Genomic DNA, 23138 nt, shown 5'->3' with positions numbered 1-23138 from the left:
AATTGAGACAGAGGAAGTAAGCTATTTATTGTATTGAATTTATACGATATACTACTTTTTTGTTTCAATTTATATGAAGATATTTGATCATCGACACTATACTTTAAAGAATAAAAGTAATATTTTTGAAATTTCTGGCTAAAATAAATTATAGATTTTTTTGTGGCAGTAAAAATAAAAAATTTAAAGTTAAATATTAATAAATATAGAAATATCACTTTTTAAAATTGATTAAAAAAATTATCACATAAATTAATAAATTAAAACAGGAGAAATAATACTATTTTGTATAATTTCATCATTGATGCACTAGTTAGGAGAGTTTGCGATTAGGCACACTTTTGCGAGGACAAAATGCCATGATCTACCTGAAAAGGAGGTACATTAGAATTTTTTTTTTTTAGACGTGAACTTAAGATTTAAAGTTTATAAATTGAAGATTTTAAAATTTTAAGTTATCATATTTAAAATTAATAATCTATACATATTTGATGTAATAAATATAAAATTTAAATAAAAATTATTGAATTCAACTGAAACCATATACTAAATACACTCTAGTTCCGGCACAATATTTTTGTAATTTTGTTAATCTAAATTATCCTCCCGTGTCTATTTTTTTCATTCTTACCGATCGGCACTATATATATATATATCTTAATTTTTCTATTTAGAGTTAATAGATTTTTTGTTATAAAAATGGTTCATATATACTCCCACGGTTATACAAATGATCACATATATTTTTTAACTCTAATGGAAGTGAAAAAAATAAAATTAAAAAAATATTTATGTACATTTGATGCTCCTCACACCTATTTTTTTTAGATATTTGATTCAACGACTAATTTGAATTTATTATATTGATGGTCCTTAATTATTAGCCAAGTTTTTCACTAACTCTTTTTGTAAAATTTATTATATATGCCAGAATTCATTTTTACGGATTGAAAAAATAAATTACAATATATCCGTAAAATAATTAATATAAAAAAAAAATTCTTACTTTTTTTTCTTTTTTTCATTCACACTTTTTTCCTCATATTTTTACACTAAAGAATGAAATAAATAAATAAAATAATAACAAAAAATTCAAATAATGATAACATAAAAAAGTCAAAAATATAAATGATGTGTGAAAAGGATCATATATGTCCCTACCTGAACTTTTTAAAATTAAAAATTAAAAAATATATTATTATTTTTAACTTCCTTTAGATTAAAGTGTATATATGAGCCACTTTTGTAATGATAAAGATATATGTGATCCATTTTTATAATAAAAGGTACGTCAATTCTAAATAACAAAGTTGAGGAGTCTTTTTCCTATAATTAATATAAATAAAATAATTAACATAACTATAAATTAAAATTATTAAATTTTGTCAATAAATTAAGTGAAAACCCGACCATCAAAGGGTAAAATGTAGGCTACACAATAAGCATGACAAATTAGTCTTTTTTCTATATATTTATTATTGTTTTTAATAATCTATTTTATTATATTGTTTATTGTGCTTCGATCATCTTTATTTAGTTGTTGTTTTTGTCTTCCTTCTGGTAAACTTTATATTATTTTCTTGTTATTTGTTATATTTTCTTTATCGTCTCTTTCTTCTTTGTTGGATTTGTTGCACTTGAGTCGAGTGTTTTTCGAAAATATTCTCTTTACCTCTACAAAATAGTGGTAAAATCTGTGTACATTCTACCTTACCCTGGCCCTACTCGTAAAATTTCACTGAATATTATATTATTATTGATTTTTTTAGACCATCGTTGATTAACATTTAGTTGGGTATTTTAAAATTATTTACTGTAAAACTACTTCTTAATTCGAAAATAAATTTGTAATAAAAATATCCCTAGTCAATTAAACATGAAAAGCTTCAAGGAAGTTTTTATTGAAATTTGAACATGAATCAATTTAAACTCCATATGTTATTCCTAGAATATAATAAATTGATAAGGAAAAATCTTTTTGGCCAGAAAATTTAGCCAGAATGGTAAATAGCATATTTCACATTATTTTATTTTACCTTTTTGAATATTTTTACCCTTTTAACTTTAATATCTTTTAATTAAAAAATAGAAAAAAAATCAGTTTATTTTAAAATGAAAAGGATATTATAGGCTTTCAGGTAGAGCCAATGATTAGAGGCCTCGGGAGCGCAACGCCCTCGACCTATTCTCAAACTTTAAATAGGTAGGACGGTGCGGCTGCTTTGTTGAGCCACGCTACGGAATCAAGAGCTCCAAGTGGGCCATTTTTGGTAAGCAGAACTGGCGATGCGGGATGAACTGGAAGCCGGGTTACGGTGCCAAACTGCGTGCTAATTAAAATTCTGGCCAAATTTTCTGACCGTTTAGCATTACCCGATTGATAAAAGGTTCGAACTTCATCAATCATTTATAAAATTTAACACTTCAATAAATATTCACACTTAAAATGTAAACGTTTGAACTTTATTAGTGTTGTTTTTGGAGTTTGAGCATAAATATTTGGCCTCCATGTCCACGAGTTGTTCATGAGGAATTTGAAACTCCAACATTGTTCCACTTAGATTATGTAGATTTAAACTTTAGAAATCGTTTATGAAATTTCAAAGATTAGTATTGAGTGTTGAAGTTTTTTCGTGTTATAACTTGTGGTATTTTTGTCTAAAAAATTAATGATTAGTTATCAATTATATTTAAAAGAATGACTAAAATATTAATAATTATTGTTAAAAAACTCTGATTATCCGAGATAATTCACTACTGAAATATTAGTAATTCTTTTTAGTGAAAAATGTTTAAAGACTAGTCCCACAAATATTTCGATTAAATGGAGTAATATTTTCATACGAAAAAATTAAAAGTTTCTCACTATTGTAGTGAATATGTTGTTTACCATACATTTTTTCTTTTCCAATAAGTTGATTCAATTGAATGAATTAAAAATAACTCATGATAAAAAAAAATCTTTATTTCTAATAATAATTTTTTCGAAGAATTATTTCAACAATAACAGATGAAGAGAGTCGTGCAGAAACAGGAATATAACTTGAAATGGTAAGTCTACATTTTACCTTTTTAAAATACCTTAGTCCCCATGTTTTTTTCATTTTAATCGTCCAACTATAGTATAAGGTCGGAGCTTAGAGGGAATGCATGCAATTGCTTTGATTTTCTTATTTATTTATTTATTTATTTATTTAAACTCTCTCTTTTTTTTTTCTTTTTTCTTTTTGTATTCAACTTGACTTGTAATTATATAGTTATAGTCCAACCAAAGATATTTGGCTGGAAGTTTGAAACTTCGACAACACACACACATATATATTTCATTCTTAATTACTTTGATTTGATTTGGATCAATTATTAGTTAAAATCAAAATCAATTTAGTCAGTTATTGAATTTCTAAAATCAAATCAAATCAAACGAAAAAAATAACCGTCAGTTTGGTTATTGTCGGTTTGATTCATTTTTTTTGTTTTTTATTTAAAAGTAATAAGTTTGTTGAGGACATACGTATTTCGATAGACACAAACACCTAGTATTGTGAATTCAATTAAGCAATACTAGAGTTATTATTACACGAATAAAAAAATTCAATTAAGAGAAAGTGTGGTTATCTGATGTAAGGTTGGGTAGGTAAAGACTAAAGTAATGAATTTTGATGGACTTGGACTTAGGGTTTTAATAGTTGAGCTAAAATTTAAGTGTTGAGCTTGAGAAAATAGAAAAATTTAAAACTTAAGTTAATTAAAATTTAATAAAATATTTATAATTTATTTATAAATAATATATAAATAGTTATAAAAAATTTATATATAATTTCTCGATTCGATTTGGTTATTTTTGTGATATTTTTTAGTAAAACCAAAATCAAAACTAAACTAGATAGTATCGATTTCCAAAATTTAAAATCTAATAAAGCAAAAACAAACCAAATATCAATTTTTTAAATTGATTTGATTCGAATTACAATTTAATTTAATTTTTTAACTATAGCCATGAATAACACTAGATACATGGAGTAATTTTTATAATGACGACATGCACGCGGAGAGTATATATACGCTTTAATTGATTTGTATGCGTGATTCTTTCTCTTAATTTGACATTTTGACTAGAAAAAATAAATAAGGAAAACATTTGGAAATATTTTTTTTAAGTATAAATAACTTTTTTTTTTCTTCTTCACTTATTAGGTTGTGCTATTAGAAATTCCTCTCTTGTTTAGTTGAAAATTCTTTAACAACCTATTTACTCTTTGAAACAGTATATAAAAATTCCAATAAACGTCATTCGAATTGACAAATCTCAACTTACTGACTTTGATTTATTCCTTTTGGTGATAATAGCAATTAAAACAAAACAAAAAAAAAGTTACTAATCTAAGAAAATGAAATTACTAACATGAAAATATTTAAACCAAATTAGTATGTTGGGTATTTTTTTTTTATGCATTTGATTTGGATTATATCTCAAAATCGAAAAATGAATAACAGAATCCAAAATTAAATACACCCCCCTATACGACTCTCCAATCCAATAATAATAACATGTCCACAAGCGAGGTTTAAGGAAAGTACTGGTGTATACGCAACATTATCTTGTGAAGATAGAAATTTTGTATTCGATAGATCCTTGACTTAAGTAAAGCATATCGATCAAAATCAATAATAAAAAGAAATACATTACTGAAGAAATCATTTTTTAAAAATGTACTTAATAACTAATTAATCCGCATTATATTCTGCGGTCTCTTGAGGAATAATGTCTGAAAATCCAACGTGTATTAATAATAATAATAATGTTGCTAATTAATATAATCACTTTTAAAGAATGCTACCTGTATTACTTGTGAAACACACACATACTGAAAAAAAACACTTCGTACACGAGTGGACTGACTATATTTAGCTACATAGAAAAAGTGTGCTGAAATATAGCACAAGATCACCCCCCCCCCCCCCCCCTCCAAATAATGGTTATGACAATGGTTAACGGCGGCTAGTGGTAAATAGAAAAAGTGCGTTGAAAAATAAGCCACGAAATCACCTTTTCTCCCCTCAATAATTGTTATGATAATGGTCATAGGTATACTAATAATCGTTAATGACAGCTAATAGAAAAGTGTATTGAAATATAGCGCAAGATTGCTTTTTTTCCCTCCATAATTGTTATGATAATGGTTATGGGTATACTAATTATAACAAGGTCATAAAACACACACATATTACAAAGAAAAAAAGAACACTTCGAACATGCAGTGGACAGACTATATTTAGCTACATTGAAAAAGTGCGCTAAAATATAGCAAAAGATCCCCCCCCCCTCCCCCTCCAAACAATGGTTATGACAATGGTTAACGGCGGCTAGTGGTAAATAGAAAAAGTGCGTTGAAAAATAAGCCACGAAATCACCTTTTCTCTCCTCAATAATTGTTATGATAATGGTCATAGGTATACTAATAATCGTAAATGACAGCTAATAGTAATCACGAATAGAAAAGTGTATTGAAATATAGCGCAAGATTGCTTTTTTTCCCTCCATAATTGTTATGATAATGGTTATGGGTATACTAATTATAACAAGGTCATAAAACACACACATATTACAAAGAAAAAAAGAACACTTCGAACATGCAGTGGACTGACTATATTTAGATACATTGAAAAAGTGCGCTAAAATATAGCAAAAGATCCCCCCCCCCTCCCCCTCCAAACAATGGTTATGACAATGGTTAACTATATATATATTGATAATCGTAAATGACAGTTAGTGATAAATAGAAAAAGTGCATTGAAAAATAAGCCACGAAATCACCTTTTCTCTCCTCAATAATTGTAATGATAATGATCATAGGTATACTGATAATCGTAAATGACGGCTAGCAATAATCATGTTTAGAAAAATGTATTGAAATATAGCACAAGATTGCTTTCTTTTTCCTCCTCCATAATTGTTATGATAATGGTTATGGGTATACTGTTTATAATCATCGTAAATGATAAGAAGGTCGTAAAACACACACATATTACAAAGAAAAAAAGAACATGGAGTGGACTGACTATATTTAGCTACATTGAAAAAGTGCGCTAAAATATAGCACAAGATCCCCCCCCCCCCTCCAAATAATGGTTATGACAATGGTTAACTATATATATTGATAATCGTAAATGCTGGCTAGTGGTAAATAGAAAAAGTGCGTTGAAAAATAAGCCATGAAATCACCTTTTCTCTCCTCAATAATTGTTATGATAATGGTCATAGGTATACTGATAATCGTAAATGACGGCTAGTAGTAATCATGAATAGAAAAATGTATTGAAATATAGCACAAGATTGCTTTTTTTCCCTCCATAATTGTTATGATAATGATTATGGGTATACTGATTATAATCATCGTAAATGATAATAAGGTCGTAAAACACACACATATTACAAAGAAAAAAAGACACTTCGTACATGCATGGAGTAGACTGACTATATTTAGCTACATTGAAAAAGTACGCTAAAATATAGCACAAGATCGCCTCTCCCCCCCCCCCCCCCCTCAATAATCGTTATGATAATGGTTAAGTATACTAATAATCGTAAATGACGGCTAGCGGTAAATAAAAGTAGTGTGTTAAAATAGCAAATTAATTGCCTTTTCTCCCCTAAATAATTGATATGATTATAATAATAGGTATACTAATAATCATAAATAACGACTAGCGGTGATCATGAATAGAAAAAGTGTATTGAAATATAGCCGAAGATTGCTTTTTTTTTTCTCGCAATAATTGTTATGTATGATATGATTATAGGTACTGATACTAAAGTGACTATAGCCCTTGAGGAGTCCGTTTCTTTCTTTCCGTCTGAGCTTTTAAAGATATACTGGCCTATGACATCTAACCACTAGATGTCGTAGGTCATCTTCTAACATTATTGACATTTTGATTTTTCATAAATTTCACATAAGAAAAAACACTCGTTTCATCATCAGAAACAACCAAAATTTTGACCTCTTATTTTGTCGTTGCTCATTCCCGTTAGGCTAAAGTGTTTGGCCTTTCCTTCTCTGAGCTCGCTTAGGCTTCGTTGACCTATCACATGGTAAAAATCATCGTAAATAATAACAAGTGGTGAATGATTATTGTTATATAAAACCTCCTTCACCAAAAAGTACATTACATGATGAAATTATAGATCAAACAAATAATGCACCTTCTCTAATTAGAAAATAATCATGAAAAGTTTTGTTTTCATGACATGGGATCACGTGCAACATTTTCTTAGAAATATACATAGTGAGGAACGGCAATTGAAAGAAGAAGAACCACCCATGATTGGAATGAAATTGTGCAGAATTTAATTAATTAATCAACGATAAAATAAATAGTCGTCCATCAAAATAATAGCCGAGAAATATATATTTTTTATATAATAATATATGACATACATAAAATATGCTAGTAGACATCAAAATATGTCGGACTCTTTTTGATAATTAAATATTTCAGGAAGACCCATAAATCCAATTATGGAGATCAAGTACAATTCATCATAGTTTGAGAAATACACCACTAACGGCCATCGAATCATGGAGAAGTTCAAATCATCCTAGTTTGAGAAATACTCCATACGACCCTCCAATTACGGAGAAATCTAAATCATTCAAGTTCGAGAAATATGCCACTAACGGCTCTCGAATCATGGAGAAATCCAAATCATCCTAGTTCGAGAAATACGTCACTAACGACCCTCGAATCATAGAGAAAATTGAGAGAGGGAATCAAGGGATAAAATAATTTGTACCCATAATATTATCGATAAAATTATGTTTCTTTCATATTTTTTTTGTGATTTTGTGATGTTTTAATACTTTTTCTATATGTTTGCAAACAATGTCTTTATAATACAAAATAATATATATTTTCATATATGTTTAACTATCGAATGTAATTATTTTTAGTCGCGCGACGAGTTAAAATGTGTGTTCCCTTTGGTCTTTGAGAAAATTCTATTCTTGTACGTGTTTGTGTTGTACGTGATTCTTAAATCTTGACCAAGAAATTAATTAAAGTAATATATCATATTATATTATATGATTCTTAAATCTTGACCAAGAAATTAATTAAAGGAATATATTATATATGACCAAAAAATGCTTAGAAACACGGATTAAGGTGTATATATGTCGTGGACCTAAAATGTGGAAAAGAATATTTTGAAATGAAAACAGAAAAAGCTTACAATACAAGAATTATAATCAGTCAAACAAATCCATCGCTACAGTACATGAAAAAGTTTATATCTTTTCTTAAAAAAATATTAAACTAATCACAGCTCTCTTTTATTTTTTGTGTTAAGTTGACAACTAAAATGTTTAGATATCTTACCGACTTTTTTCTAGCTGTAATTGGCAAGGATATTATATAATTCTACCAACAAAAATATATATAAAAAAAAATCCTATATACTCAATGTCTCAATTTATGTGACACATTTTGTTTTTGAGAGTCAAACAGTTTAAGCTTGATCAGAAATTTGCGCATGAAATCTTCAATTTTTTTGAGATGAAATCTATATAGATGTAAACTTTGTAAAAAGTACTATAAGTCACAATAATTGACAATACAAAATATTTAAAAGATATATGAAAAATTTACGGTCAATTAAGATAGACTTATTTGAATGTTGAAATCCAAAATGTGTCACATAAATTGAGACGGAGGGAGTATTATTTTGTTGAAATTGAATTTTCTATTTTACTCTAGTCGATGGTTGAAATTTGGACTATGAGCGAACTACGACTCTACGAGTAAGAGAAATAGTTAGACGACTAGCAATAGTAATTTAATCAACCAGAAAAGTTATTTTATAATTAACTTTTCCATAAACATATACAATTACTATAATTTTTAGTTAAATTTATTACTTTGTAGTGGAATATTTGGTAAGAGTGTAAAATCTAAATAAAAAATAATCATACTAAAAATTCAGGTTATATTACATTTTGGGTTTTTGCATTTTTGTGAGGACCTTGTGTAGTAGTTGTTTTCATGATGCTAGCCATTAAAAATACTTGATATATGTGTAAATAATTTTACACAGTGCATTTTAATATAATAATAATAATATTATTATTAATAATAATAATTATTATTATAATAATAATAATAATAATAATAATAATATAATTATAGTAATAATAATAATAATAATAATAATAATAATAATAATAATAATAATAATAATATAAATAATAGTAATAGTAATAGTAATAGTAATAATAGTAATAGTAATAATAATAATTATTATTATTATTATAATAATAATAATATTATGAATAATAATAATAATAATAGTAATAGTAATAGTAATAATAATAATAATAATAATAATAATAATAATAATAATAATATAAATAATAGTAATAGTAATAGTAATAGTAATAATAGTAATAGTAATAATAATAATTATTATTATTATTATAATAATAATAATATTATGAATAATAATAATAATAATAGTAATAGTAATAGTAATAATAATAATAATAATAATAATAATAATAATAATAATAATAATAATTAAAAAAATATATATAATAATAATAATAGTAATAGTAATAGTAATAGTAATAGTAATAGTAATAGTAAATATATGTTACTGCATAAAATAAGTACTATTTAGTAGGTGGGTTTTTTTCTCCGTCCTAATTTTTGTGGTGAATTTATCTGGTACCTATTATTGTTAGTAAGAGATAACATATATTTCATGAAATTAATTGAGATAAGTTAAATTGATCTGAACATCATGATTATACAATATTCAATAGATCAAATTGTGATTTTTTAAAATATCGAGTTACATATTATTGCATAGAACATCCTTGATTTGAAAATATTAATTCATTATACAAAAGTTAAGAGATCTTCTAAGTACATCTCATTATACAAAAGTTAAGAGATCTTCTAAGTACATCTCAATTTATGTGACACAATTAAAATTTTGAGAGTTAATCAAGCTTTTTTTTTTATTTAATTGGAATTTTTTTATGTCTTTTAAATATTTTAAGTTGTTAATTATATAATGATACATAATACTTTTTACATTATTTTTAAATATACAAATTTTATTTTTAAAAACTTAAAATTTCTACGGCCTAACCGATCTCGGGGTCAACCGTACGTTAAACTACAAGTAAACCAATGTAATCATGACAATAAATCTCAAAAATTTAATTATGTCAAAATAATTGAGATGGAAGGACTAATAGAATTAAAAACAAAAAAGATTATACCATGGCACAAATTAAGTAATCGATGGTAAAAATAATAATTGAGACAATAATTAAAATTTTATAATATAAAAATTGCAATTTGTAGGTGAAGCATAAAGAAAGGGTTGTGGAATTAAATCTTGGCCGGCAATTGTGCGCACCATAAGGGTATGTGTACAGCCGCAATATTGAATTTATCTGACGACCAACTTCTACTTTGACAAATCAAATAATTATATTCAGTAGAGACTAACATGGAACATATACAAACATGCATGCAATAAATAAATAAATTAATTAATACTCCCTGTTAAATACTAACAAATATTTATATTTATATAAAATACATACGTACGTAAAACCAGAAAGAAAGTGCATGTTCAAATTAAGTACTCCCTCTGTGGCCCCCTTTCATTTGGTATGGTGTGCTATAAGAAAAATAAATAAATTTTGAATCTTATAGTTTAAAATAATAATTCTTAGATATTTGTGTGTATGAAATTCATTTTATCAAGGGTAAAAGAAGAATTTTAAAATTAAATTGTTTCTAATTATAGTACGAAAACATTTATTTTGGGACAGAATAAAAAATAAAGAGTGTAATATAAAATGAACGTAGTTGTGACGAGAGATGGTAAGCACCCCTCACTTCCAACCCAAAGGTTGCGAGTTCGAGTCACCAAGGGAGCAAAAGGGGTGGGGAGGGTAAAAAGAAAAAAGAAAAAAAAAACGTGAAAAGTTGTTATTTGATTTATTGGTATTTTTATCATATATATTGGTCAATTGTCAACTTTTGACTTTAATTCCTTGAGGGCTCGCCAAACTTGTCCTTCTATAAATACCCATACATGCAACGTTCTCTCATCACTCATCAATCGTTTTGTTTTTCCATTTACTAATCAAATTTGAAATTTCATTATTCATCTAGATAGTTATTATTTTATATTGAGAGAGAAAAAAAAAACATGGAATTTATCCAATTTGCAGGTATGTTAGGCATGGTCACAATTTTGTTTGTGTTATGTAAAGTTTTATATTCTTGGTGGATTATGCCTAAACTCATGTATAGGAAACTTAAGGCAAATGGTTTTGAGGGACCAACACCTAATTTTCCACTTGGGAATATTAACGACATGAAGAAAGAGCTAATGATGAAGAAAATTTCTTCACCTTCTTCTGTTAATGATATTAGCCATGATATTCATTCATTGGCATTTCCTTACTTTGCTACATGGCAGAAATTGCATGGTACGTACACTTTTTAGCTTCTTGACATGGAGTATAATATATACTATAATGCATGTTTTATTCTTCAACAACATATATATTTGACGTAACTGGTAAAATTGTTGTCATATGACCAAGAGGTCATTGTTCGAGCTGTGAAAACAACCTCTTGCATAAATACAGAGTAAGGTTGTGTACAATAGACCTTTTTTGGTCCAGCTCTTTCTCGGACCCCAAGCATAGCAGAAGTTTAGTGTACCAGATTAACCTTTATCATATACAATATCTTTTCTAGAGCTATTGAGTTCGGATATCTAATATGACACGTATATAATGTCTGAGCTAAAGCTACTGAGTTCAGTTGAACACGTAGCTTATTATACTATACATCCATCCGTAATTGATTCTTTGAGATGAAATTTTATATAGCTACATTCTTACATGCAGTGTAAATGAAAGTGTTTATAATTTTATTAATTTTTGCAGGAAAAGTATTTACATACTGGCTAGGAACAGAACCATTTGTCTACATTGCTGACCCAGAATTTATCAAGAAGATGTCTGCTGGAGTTATGGGTAAAACTTGGGGAAAACCAACAGTGTTTAAAAGGGATAGAAAAGCCATGTTTGGGAAAGGACTTGTTATGGTAGAAGGAGATGAATGGGTTAGACATAGGCATATTATTACTCCTGCTTTTACCACAGCCAACGTGAAGGTATAATTCTTAATTACTATGTTTGCACTTATTTATTTTCTCATTGAAGCACATTTTTGTAGTATATATTAATTAGGAAACTCCACATGATGGGAGACATAAATCAGTTTTCATATCTGGCTCCACAAAAAGTAACATGACCTTAAAACTCAAATTGGCAAATGTTATGTCCATCATACATCATAAGATAGGGATTTAACTTACCTACAATATTATCATGCTAATAGTGTAAGTAATTTTTGCTTTAATCTGCTTTATGTTATCTTTTAGATGACCGGATAATATTTATTTTTTTAAAATACACTATACTAACATTATATACAATTAACGTATTAGCTAGCAAGTTATAGGGGCAACATAATATCCAATTTTTACACTTAATATCCTATTTCCATGAAATTGTATTAATTTTAATTTGGTTTTTAGGGCATGGCAAGCTTAATGGCGGATTCCGCCACACACATGCTAGACCGTTGGGCTACACTCATCGATTCCGGGAACGCGGAAATCGATGTAGAGTCCGAAATCATAAATACAGCAGGAGAAATCATCGCAAAGACAAGCTTGGGCATTAGCTGCGAAGAAGGTGAAAAAGTATTCAAAAAATTAAGAAACATGCAAGTCACACTCTTCAAGTCTACGCGTTATGTAGGGGTACCGTACGGAAACCAAATAATGTGTCTAAAAGAGACCTTAAAAGCCAATAATCTAGGCAAGGAGATCGATTCGCTCCTCATTTCAATTATTGAGAAGCGAAAAAAGACAAGTGTTGATCGTACAGAGCACGATCTTCTGAGTCTTTTACTATCGGGGAATGGAAGGATGTTGAGTACGAGGGAAATGGTGGATGAATGTAAAACATTTTTCTTCGGAGGACATGAGACCACCGCGCTAGCACTCGCATGGACTTTGTTGTTGCTGGCACAGCATCCAGACTGGCAAACTCAGCTCAGAGAGGAAATCAAACAAGTGATGGGTGATGGTGAAATAGATGTCACTAAGCTTGCTGGTCTTAGGAAGGTAAGCTAATCATTTTTGTGATACAAAAGGTATCTCGCATAAATTATTAGTTATCCACCTTACTAAGAATAATTGTCCTAAATTATTTGTTAATTTAATTATCTTTTCTATTTTATCCTTATAAATAATTCTTTTTTGAATGAACAAACAAGTGAGTAAGGTCCAAAAATGTTTCTTTAAAAGATAAATTAGTAAAATTAGCCTTTTTATTTATTTATAATTCTTTAAAAGGTGTATAAAAAGGAAAGGTCGAAGAGGGAATACCAATTTTTTATGGGACGGCTTAGGAGTCCCAAAAAATATTTGGTCGGGGGTCAACATGCATGTTTAAGGTTCAATTCAAAAATCAAAATCACATATAACAGTGAAAACAACAATTGATGACACAGACAGAAGAATATCCAAGGATTTGGGATTGGGACAATACATACGTGGTGGAATCTAAACTATATGAGACTTGGTCTTATTTGTTTTACATGTGTCAACCCCCTATATGCACCTATATGTGGCTTCCAGCTGGTTTACAATTCATCACTCACCGGCCATACCTCAACTCTAAAGCTAATTGTGACACATTTTTGTAACTTTAATTTTTTTAAAATATTACTATATAAATTGTTTCCTTTTAACACGAAAGGAAAAAAAAATCAAATATTCAAGATTTATTTGTTTGGAGATATGGTGTTGACTTTTTCGAAACGTATATTTAATGCAGATGGGATGGGTGATGAATGAAGTACTAAGACTATACTCACCAGCACCAAATGTACAAAGGCAAGCTAGAGAAGACATTCAAGTGGATGACTTGGTCATTCCTAATGGAACAAATATGTGGATTGATGTGGTATCCATGCATCATGACAAGACACTTTGGGGTGAAGATGTGAATGAGTTCAAACCAGACAGGTTTAAGGATGACATCCATGGTGGATGTAAACATAAGATGGGATTTATGCCTTTTGGTTTTGGAGGAAGGATGTGCATTGGTAGGAATTTGACTATGATGGAGTACAAGATTGTTTTGTCATTAATCTTGACAAGGTTCTCCTTTTCTATTTCACCTAACTATAAACACTGTCCCTCTATCATGCTTTCTCTTAGACCCACATTGGGATTACCTCTTATACTCCAACCACTTTAATTTAGCATATTAGAATAATCAACAAACTCGTACCTGGTTAAGCTCTGAGAGGCAGCCAAATCTTTCTGAATTTTGTTTTTTGTACTCTTACTATACTTTGTTTTTCTTTAAACTTCACACGGGAGAATGAGGAGCAATGGAAGTATACCTCATTTTCCAGGAGTCGAGTTCATGTACTGATTATATCATCAAAGTGAAAATACATAACAGTTGAATACCTACTCATGACAAGAGATACTGAGAGAGTGAGCATAACAAATGAATATTAAGTTGCAGTAAAATGATTTTCATTAGAGATATTGAATCATAAACGAACACAACCAAGTGATCAACAAACTGAGAGAACCATAAGATTTCAAGTTCCAACAAAACAAAAGATACTAGATAACTTCGTATAAACCTTAGTAGCCAGAACTAATGATAGTTGTATTGTAATCAAAGTGCGCAAAAGCAATCCAGACACCATCGTCATCACCAAACAAACAAACAAAAAAAGAATATTACAAATGAACATGAGAAGAAATGAAGCAGGTCAAACACACCCAATCTAACTGCAACCAATTAACTATGGACTCTATAGGTCGGACGTTTTCCTTTCTTTTACTACCGTTTTACTACTAAATTCGGTCAGTTAAGCTCATACTGAACACTATGGAAGGAAAATAAGGATAAAGGGTCTATTTGGGCAGAAGAGAAATACACACTCAAAAGAAATATAACAAACTTCTCAAGGAGTAACCTTGTGAATATAACGTGATTCCATTTGTACAGCTTTTTTGAAAGAAATTATCCGAAAGCCCTATGGTTTCCACACCCAAACTTCTACATGACTTGTGTTCTAAATACAGAGTAAGATAAGTAGTGATATGAGTCCAAAAAAATGAATGAACACAGCCAAGCTTTGCAACATGAATGACAAGTGTAATCTCACACCAGAAATCCACTTATATAACCGTATTCTGAATGTTGTGGTTGAATGTCCATGGAAACCATAAATACCCAGATACACAACAAAAGTTCACACGGAGCTAAGGCGGTGCGAGATCACCTCTATACAAAGTTTAAATTACATAGTTTAGACATGCAATCCTGCTTCTAAGTAGGACTGAAGAAAACAAACTAGATGAATATTGGAAAGAGAGAATTTTATTCAACATTGCACTGTGCCATAAGTGATCATGTTTTTTTTATGCAGAACTCCGTTCACATCCTCTCTTTCTCTCGTATTCTACTAAATTTTGTGCGCTCACTGAACAAAAACTAAAAAAGAGGTAGTGACGATGGAAATCGTACTTGCATCCACTGTTTCTCATATACCACCAAGTGGCTCCATCCTATCTGATCGAGCAAAGAGAGCTTTAGTTCATAAAACTTCTTCTTGGGTGGGCTACCATCATCTTGTATCATGTCATTTAGAACCTGATGTAACAAGTCAGCAATTAATCATTTTTTTAAATAAATAAGATCCTGTAATTACATGAGCTAACCAGTGTTATAAAAATGCATGCACTCCAAGTTCAAGATATGAACGACTGTTATAGCGAGCAAGAATGAGAGAGTTCAATCATCTAACCGAGAAAATAATGAATACATAGCGTACTGATGCACTAATTAAAATTTGCAACATTTACAAAATGCTCAAAAGTAGTTGTACCTTAAGTGCGGTTCCAAGTCTTCCATGATGCCTCTCACGGAAAACCGAAAGTATGCCATATTTAGAGGACTTCAGATCCACCCATTTCTTTAGCTCTTTGAAGTTCTCTTCAAACATATCTACCTTATCTGCAGTGCTTTCACCCTACCACAAAACCATAATCACCTCATTAGGCACTCAAAAAAAAAAAGAATAAATAAAATAAAGAAGAATCCCTGGGCACTTCATGCAACAGTTTTTGTGCATAATCAATTATAACTGAATGCAGAATGTGTAATGCACCTTGCACAAAGACAAACTGATGTTTAAAATCAAACAGATCCACGGTAATCCATTCTAGCAGACATGCTAGAAGTGAAATGCCTGAATGAAGTCTCAGGAGCTACACAAAATGAACAAACCGCCTCCGTCCAGCTTATTCTTCTTTTGTTGGACAAGTATCTAATGGCCTATATTATTGCTTTTAAGTTCCAGAACTCACAAAGATTAAGCTTTTTAAGCAAAGCACTTTTCATTCAAAGGCCAATCTTTATTCCTATTTTCATTGGCAATCATCTCAGCAGTAAGCATCTATGTTGCTCGGACTCTTGAAAAATGTCAACAGATGCGTGTCGGATTCTCCAAAAATAGTGTATTTTTGGCGAATTTGACACGGGTGCAGCATCGAAAGTGAAGAGCCCACGTAGCTTAGGTCAGTTCAAGAGCAAGGATAGAAGGTCCATCGCTCCATTAAAGAGTCATTACCTTCAATGCTTCAAGCTCAGCCAAAGCCAATCCCTTCTGGTAGAGTGCTTCAGTTAACTGGTCACGGGTCGTCTCCATCTTCTTCTTCAGTTTCTGTCAAATGAAGTAGACTGTTGTTATGACTAGTTTCTTGGCAGAAAAAGCTGTTCTGCTGAGATGTAAGGACAAATCCAGCAGTCCAGGTTTTTACAGTTAGCAGAAGGTGAAAAGGATAGAAAGTATCGACACGACAAAGTTAACTGCTACGATAACTACTTTTCTTCAATTGAAATTGTAACAGAGGTAAGAATACCAAAAGATGAACACTCACTTCTGTAGCCTCATCTTCTGGATCACTTCTGAGGGCACAATATCTTGCCAATTCATCTCTATCGATGCTAGCAACAACCTCGTCTGATGCACTGATTATCTGGAGAAAGCACATACCTTGGAATCATGAAATCCATGAACACTTAGATTATATGGAAAGACTGAAAATCAATTCAAGTATTTGTCGCCCATCTGAGAAAATAGATTTGCCACCAATTTGTTTGACCTACTTAATCTGTGTCTTCCAAAAGAAATTGACCACTCTCCTCTCCAAATGAAGCACATCCTCACAAAGAAATTCTAAATAAAACACTTTCTTTCTTAGTACTCTTTTTAAGATTTCTAGCACCTTCTCCAATCATATCACTTGCATCCTGCGAACAAATTAGTGGACGCTCAAAGTTTCTTTTCTACTTGGTACTTACCCATTCCTACTTGCTTTGATAGAAGGAGAAGATGGAATTATGGAATCACATACAACCTAAGTGGAAGCACAGATTTTAACACCTTGTGCAAGTATCAGCAGTTACTCTATCTGTTCCCAACTCTAGTGATAGGGCAACTGTATAGCCAGATCAGAACAGCCGTTCACAGTTAAATTGTCAAACAGAAAGCATCTTCAGACTAAGCTCTATCACTTCTTTTTTTCTTTTTTTTGGGGGGGGAAGGGGGAGGTTACAAGGACCTTTTAGCCATATAATAATAGCTAACAAGTTATTTTCCTAACGTAGTTCCAAGTTAAATTGTTCTTCCTTGCTTTGAAACTTTTAGTATCTCAATAGAATTCTTCAATGTTACAAGTCGTTTGTAAGAGATTGATGATTCTACGAGAATATTTATGAAAGACTTCCATTTGCTCCGCTTCAATGGAAGTTTGATGACACACTTTACTGATATATAGGTTAATTCGATTTTGTGGTTCAATTCGTTGAATGGATCTAAAATAGGAGCCAGTTCGACATAAAGCTTTTGAACACGCAGTGCACACAAGTAAATAAGGAACAAAATGAATACAGAGGTTAAACGAGCATCCCACACCACATAGGTTTTCCCCAAAAAAAACCAGTAACTAAGATAAACAACAGAGATAAAGCACCTATTTCTGTACCGGTTCCGGAAAAGCGAAGAAAAAGGGGATGCTTTGCTAATAGGAACAAAAAAGTGTGTACAAGAATACTCATCCAAGCCGCAGGAACATGTTCATATAGAATACGAGAATTTTCACCTGATTGAAGATCTAATGGTGCTACCTGAAGACTTAAATGATGGCCATCATTGTTGACAACAACTGAGATCCAATTGCAAAAGGTAAATTTAAGACCATGTTTCCTAACAAGTGTCATGGAAAAGAGTTCATTTTTCAGATAAATACTTTCTGGAATATGTTTCTTGGTGTTTGGCTGGTAAACTAAAAAATACTCCTTGTGATTCAATTTATTTGCCCTACTTTCCTTTTTAGACCGTTTCAACTCTCTAATTCCAACTTTACACATGGCATGTTTTAAGACCACAAGATTACAGGGCATTTTGATGCATTTGACATATCTTTTATTATTATATTTTTGAAATTGTTTTTCATATCTTCAATTTAATACCACAAGATTCAAAAGTCTTCTTTAGTTTTTTTAAACTTCGTGCCAAGTCAAAATATGACGACCGAATTGAAATGGACGGAGTAACAACAATAACATACCCAGTGTAATACTTGTGGTTTGGGGAGGATGGTGTGTATGCAGTCTTACCCCTACTTTGTGAAGATAGAGAGGCTGTTTAGGTTACTGAAAAATAATTTCTGGGAAAGTAATTTATTGAAGAATGATAAGAATATCTGCAAATCAGATAATATTTTAATAAAACATTTACTACCTATGTTCTATTTAATATATGGTGGTGTTTAACTAGGTGAAGGAAAATAAGACCTTCGGCACACACCAAAAGTAACTCTAGAACTTGTGGCTTTAAATATGACAATGTAACAACCAGAACCCAAGTTTCGAGAATATGTACTCTTTTGTGTTGTGTTGCTTTGGTTAGCTCCGTATTGTATTTTGGACTTAGTGGGATAGCTCAGTTCAGAACCCAAAGGACTCGGGAAGGTTCTTAAACACGGTTGAGATTTAGAAAGCTTAAAATCCAACTTTGCAAACCCGACCCCTCTTTTTGAACTTTAGATGCCATTGAGCGATTCGAGACTTTGTACAAGTTTATAACATGTTTTGGGACTTGTTGTCATTCTCGAGTTTGGACCCGAGGAGCTCGGGGGTGTTTCAGAACCTTAGTGGGCATTTGGAATTGGCAGACTTTTGCTGGTGATCGGTGCCTCCTAAGTGACTGCAAGACACAAGATGCAATTGCAAAGCTCAGGCGGGTAAAACATTGCGATCACAAGGAAGGGTATGTGACTGTGAGGAGAGTGACCACAATCACGAAAGGTAAGCTGGCAGGGTCATGTGATCGTGAAGAGGCCCTGTAGCTATAATTTGCAGATTTTCAAATTCTCGAATCAGTTCAAGTCTGATTTTGGGGGTTTTGAGGCGATGTTGGCTTGCAATTTGGGGAATCAAAAGGTGGAATTTCTTCCTAAAAATCTAGGTATCGATTTCCAACACTACCCTAATGTAAATATTTTCTGGAACACATAACATACATGGAAATAAAAAAGCAAAGCTACGCTCTCAAAAGTTCAATTACAACCATTAATATACTAAACAGATTTACACTGGTTAACAAGTCGCATGATCCCAGAAAGAGCAAATTGAGGTATATACTTCAAAACTATTTTACCTCTGTGAAATGATGGAATTTATCCTCAATATTGCTCCGAGAAAGCACACCTTCCAGTATTTTAGCAAGCAAAGGAGTGTATTTAGGGTACTCTGACTGCAAAGTAAATTGAAAAAATAAAAAAGCAAAACAACATTGTCATACATGGTGAGCATATAAATAGATAGAGCAAGAATCATCATTGCAAAAGGAATGATAAAAGGGAAATTCCACAGAAGTCTGGAAAGAACATGAAAAAGATCAAACAGTCACACATTTTAACGGCAAATACTCTTTCTATAACTAGAGAAATAAAATTAAGAGATTCCCGTTAAAAGAAAAGGCAGCACAAAGTTGGCACACAAAACAAAACAAGTAACCAAAATTAGACGTCTGACACAAGAGGTAAAGGCCAAAAACAACATGAAGCTGACAGAGATCTGCACAGAACCTCATCAACCCTTTCTGCACACTCTTCCCTTACACCAGTAGAGTAGGGCCCCGAGACGTTTTTACTCCAAATTGAAATAACGCAGAGTTTTTAGTTTTGCAAACTTCAGAACATTATGTAGAAGTTGCAAGTTTTCAGCAGGTAGAAATGGGCTTTGCTTAATCTATTCTGAGTTAGTACCTTCCAGTGTCAATTGATACCCCACATCAAGTTTATTAGCTCACAAGTTAGGCCTTCAAAGCAGTTATTGTCACCTCCTTGAAACAATTTAACAACTACCTTTAGTGACTGAGATAACTTTTTCCATTCAGCACGTTCCTCATCTGTGCCTTGATTCAAGCTAGCAAGAATCTTTATTTTAGCATCACGGACCTGATTGACAAAAGGAAAGCTACATTAGGCATGTCAAATACTAGAGAACGTAAATGATTGATAGCAGAAAGATACTTTTTTAAGAAAACTACCCAGTATACAAACAGTTGAAAAGCAGAAGCAGCTTATACTCGGTAATTCCATAAGTTAATACCAAAATAATCTATGTTTTCCCCTTCAGTATGGTGGTGTACTATTTATCTTGTTAGGAAGGACAATAAAAGGTTATATAACAACTCTAATTGATACAACATCTAACCAGATATTGCATGCATGAAGATATTTCTCCAACTCCAGGAAAAAAAAAGAAAAGCAATAGATGAAACAAGAACCAGAATAGCACAAATAGAAATGACTTCACTCAATGAAAAGTGTTAAGCAAAGTGACCTCCTGTATGAACACACTTAACGAAATTACTTGCCGACATTAGGATTTGATAAATAAATATGAATACCTCTTCTTCTAGTCTTTCTGAGACAGACTTGGCGTCACTCGAACTTTTTCCTTTGTCCTCATCAAGCTGAAAAGAAAATATCGTTCATTGAATCCAGAAAGACCCAAGCACACACTCTGAAATGAAAGAGATAATCTGTGCATTGCAGAAGATAAATCTAGACAGAAGGATACAAGGGAAAACCTTAATTGGTGGCACAATATAAGATATTTGATAAGAAGCAGGATTCTTCTGAAGACTTTTTCCCCCTTCGTATGAGATTGGGCCAAACAATACAGATCCTTCACGGGAATTCTGCAAGTAGATTATATAAATCATACAATGACCAGGACACATAGAGGACAGCTCACAGAAATGGGATGACAGGATGACAAGTTCTGAGTTAAGCGATAGAAGAGAATTTTGGTAGGACAAACCTTTGGGAGCTTGTCCTTCGCTGGAGGACCCACATAGAATGCTTCTTTCACTCTACAAATATCAAGATGTAAAACAATACACGTGGTGATACAACAGCAAGAAAAAGATAACCGTCATAAATTGGACTAAACTTACCCTGGAACTAGATCTGAAGAGTTGAAGGAACCATCACCCGTTAGTGGGCCATCAGGTTGAGAATAGAAGTTCAACCGAACAATGTCCTATACAAAAAACTTATGCATCAACAAACAAAAACTTTGAAGAGTGTCAACTGTCAAGCAGTATGGAACTAATTAAGTTGCTTGCCCCTTGGGCTTAGTTCAAGTGCAAAGGTTGAGGTACTCGTGACTTAGGTCATAGGTTGTTGCATCGTTTAAACTAAGTCTGGTATTTAAGTAGAGAAGGGTAGAGGGGTGTGCTCATTGTCTCAAGTTTCACAGGTTGTGGTTGGTCCTAAGATTTGACCCCAGACGGATTTCTCAATCATTACAAAAAAGAAAAGAAGGTATAGATTAGTTCATACTTTAACAAGGAGATCATCAATTTCCTATTGTTGGAAAATGAAGGAAATAAATAGCCATCACCAAGCCTTAATCCCAAACTAGTTGGAATCAGCACTTGAACCCTCAATCCATTCCAAACTTCTTTTCAATAACCATCATTTGGCCAAGTTAAGGTGAGTGTTGAGAGAGTATTAGAAAGTCAAGATGTACTTTGGCTGGTCTTCTTACTTGACTGCTGCGGGCAAATACCAGAACTTTCAAAAGCAAGTCAAACCTCATGACTTTAAACATGTAATCTTGAACATGCAAAGAAGGATAGCAACTACACAACTGAAAGGACCAATGCATCAAATAAAAGGAGATGTCTGCCTGCTTCTCAACTATTGATTAGTTCAGACTGAACAAATTTTGATCTGTAAAGAGTATAGCAGTGATAGCAGTGTACCTTTTCCTCCAATTTTCTTTCGATGAATAACACCAGTTGCTTCATCTTCTCTAGGTACTGTACATTGTCATGCCTGAACCACAGATATTACGAGCTGGTGAAGACTTACATTCAAGCTAGCCAATTCGGCACGATCAATGTGTGTGAATCTCATAAGACAGCGAAAAAGAAACAAAGCATGGATTGGTTTCACATTACAATGTAATAATTGGGTGTTAGAAGAGTCACAAGAAAAAAGGTGTGCTGAGGCTAGAACGATCCCATTAAAGAAACACCATAGATAATTTCCTTGGTAAATCAGTTTGCTTGGATTACAACCCTTAGTTGAGGTGTCAAAACTGGCCCCTAGTTTAAGGGTCATCTATGTATTTGTCCTTTAAATTTTATCATCAGATTATCAGGAGATTCCATTCTCTTCTTTCCTTTCTCTCAGTCCTTGGTTCAGACTCAAGTAACTTTTGCCTACCGCTTGATGGCCACCATACTAGAAAATAAGAAGTGAAATATAATGATGCTATGATATCACCAAGACAAGTAACAGTTATTTACAGGTGTGAGACGCAATACACATAATATATGTCCATGTGTGGCAAAACAGCTCACCTCTTCTAACACACTAATTCTAATATTCTAACACTAATGCTTAACTTTCTAAC

The 23138-nt window shown here is 31.6% G+C and overlaps 4 protein-coding genes across 5 annotated transcripts in view; 1 reads left to right on the top strand and 3 right to left on the bottom strand.

Moving 5' to 3' along the window:
• The window catches only part of LOC125813291 (heavy metal-associated isoprenylated plant protein 39), a 246590-nt gene extending 244325 nt beyond the window's left edge, over positions 1-2265 (bottom strand). The window contains exon 1 of the mRNA XM_049492789.1: positions 2261-2265. Within this exon, the coding sequence (XP_049348746.1) occupies positions 2261-2265 (5 nt within the window). The remainder of the gene's footprint in view (positions 1-2260) is intronic.
• Positions 1-23138, bottom strand: part of LOC125813279 (pectin acetylesterase 9) — a 151071-nt gene that overhangs the window by 84307 nt on the left and 43626 nt on the right. The gene's annotated exons all lie outside the window — the stretch shown is intronic.
• LOC125813276 (cytokinin hydroxylase) lies at positions 11223-14369 on the top strand. Its single transcript, XM_049492771.1, has 4 exons — positions 11223-11513; positions 11979-12208; positions 12635-13228; positions 13944-14369. The coding sequence occupies exons 1-4, from the start codon at positions 11231-11233 to the stop codon at positions 14367-14369; spliced, it is 1533 nt and encodes a 510-aa protein (XP_049348728.1). The 5' UTR covers positions 11223-11230.
• The window catches only part of LOC125813268 (tripeptidyl-peptidase 2), a 29752-nt gene continuing 22216 nt past the window's right edge, over positions 15603-23138 (bottom strand). The window contains exons 24-34 of the mRNA XM_049492756.1: positions 22483-22555; positions 21670-21755; positions 21534-21585; positions 21301-21411; positions 21118-21183; positions 20570-20662; positions 19861-19956; positions 17078-17176; positions 16768-16860; positions 16024-16167; positions 15603-15788 (exon numbers count right to left, since the gene is read on the bottom strand). Of these exons, the coding sequence (XP_049348713.1) occupies positions 15630-15788; positions 16024-16167; positions 16768-16860; positions 17078-17176; positions 19861-19956; positions 20570-20662; positions 21118-21183; positions 21301-21411; positions 21534-21585; positions 21670-21755; positions 22483-22555 (1072 nt within the window). The 3' untranslated portion in view covers positions 15603-15629. The remainder of the gene's footprint in view (positions 15789-16023; positions 16168-16767; positions 16861-17077; positions 17177-19860; positions 19957-20569; positions 20663-21117; positions 21184-21300; positions 21412-21533; positions 21586-21669; positions 21756-22482; positions 22556-23138) is intronic.

Source organism: Solanum verrucosum, unplaced genomic scaffold (genome assembly GCF_900185275.1).
Source record: "Solanum verrucosum unplaced genomic scaffold, falcon-dt-bn FXZP01000189.1, whole genome shotgun sequence".
Classification (NCBI taxonomy): Eukaryota; Viridiplantae; Streptophyta; class Magnoliopsida; order Solanales; family Solanaceae; genus Solanum; species Solanum verrucosum.
Note: the sequence above shows the minus strand (reverse complement) of the source record. Positions and strands in the feature narration are given on the sequence as shown.

Excerpts from the sequence above, each read along its gene's own strand:
- LOC125813276 (XM_049492771.1), top strand. The coding sequence starts at position 11,231 with ATGGAATTTATCCAATTTGCAGGTATGTTAGGCATGGTCACAATTTTG. Across the intron at positions 11,514-11,978 it reads TACATGGCAGAAATTGCATG|GAAAAGTATTTACATACTGG; the intron begins GTACGTACACTT and ends TAATTTTTGCAG. Across the intron at positions 13,229-13,943 it reads AGCTTGCTGGTCTTAGGAAG|ATGGGATGGGTGATGAATGA; the intron begins GTAAGCTAATCA and ends TATTTAATGCAG.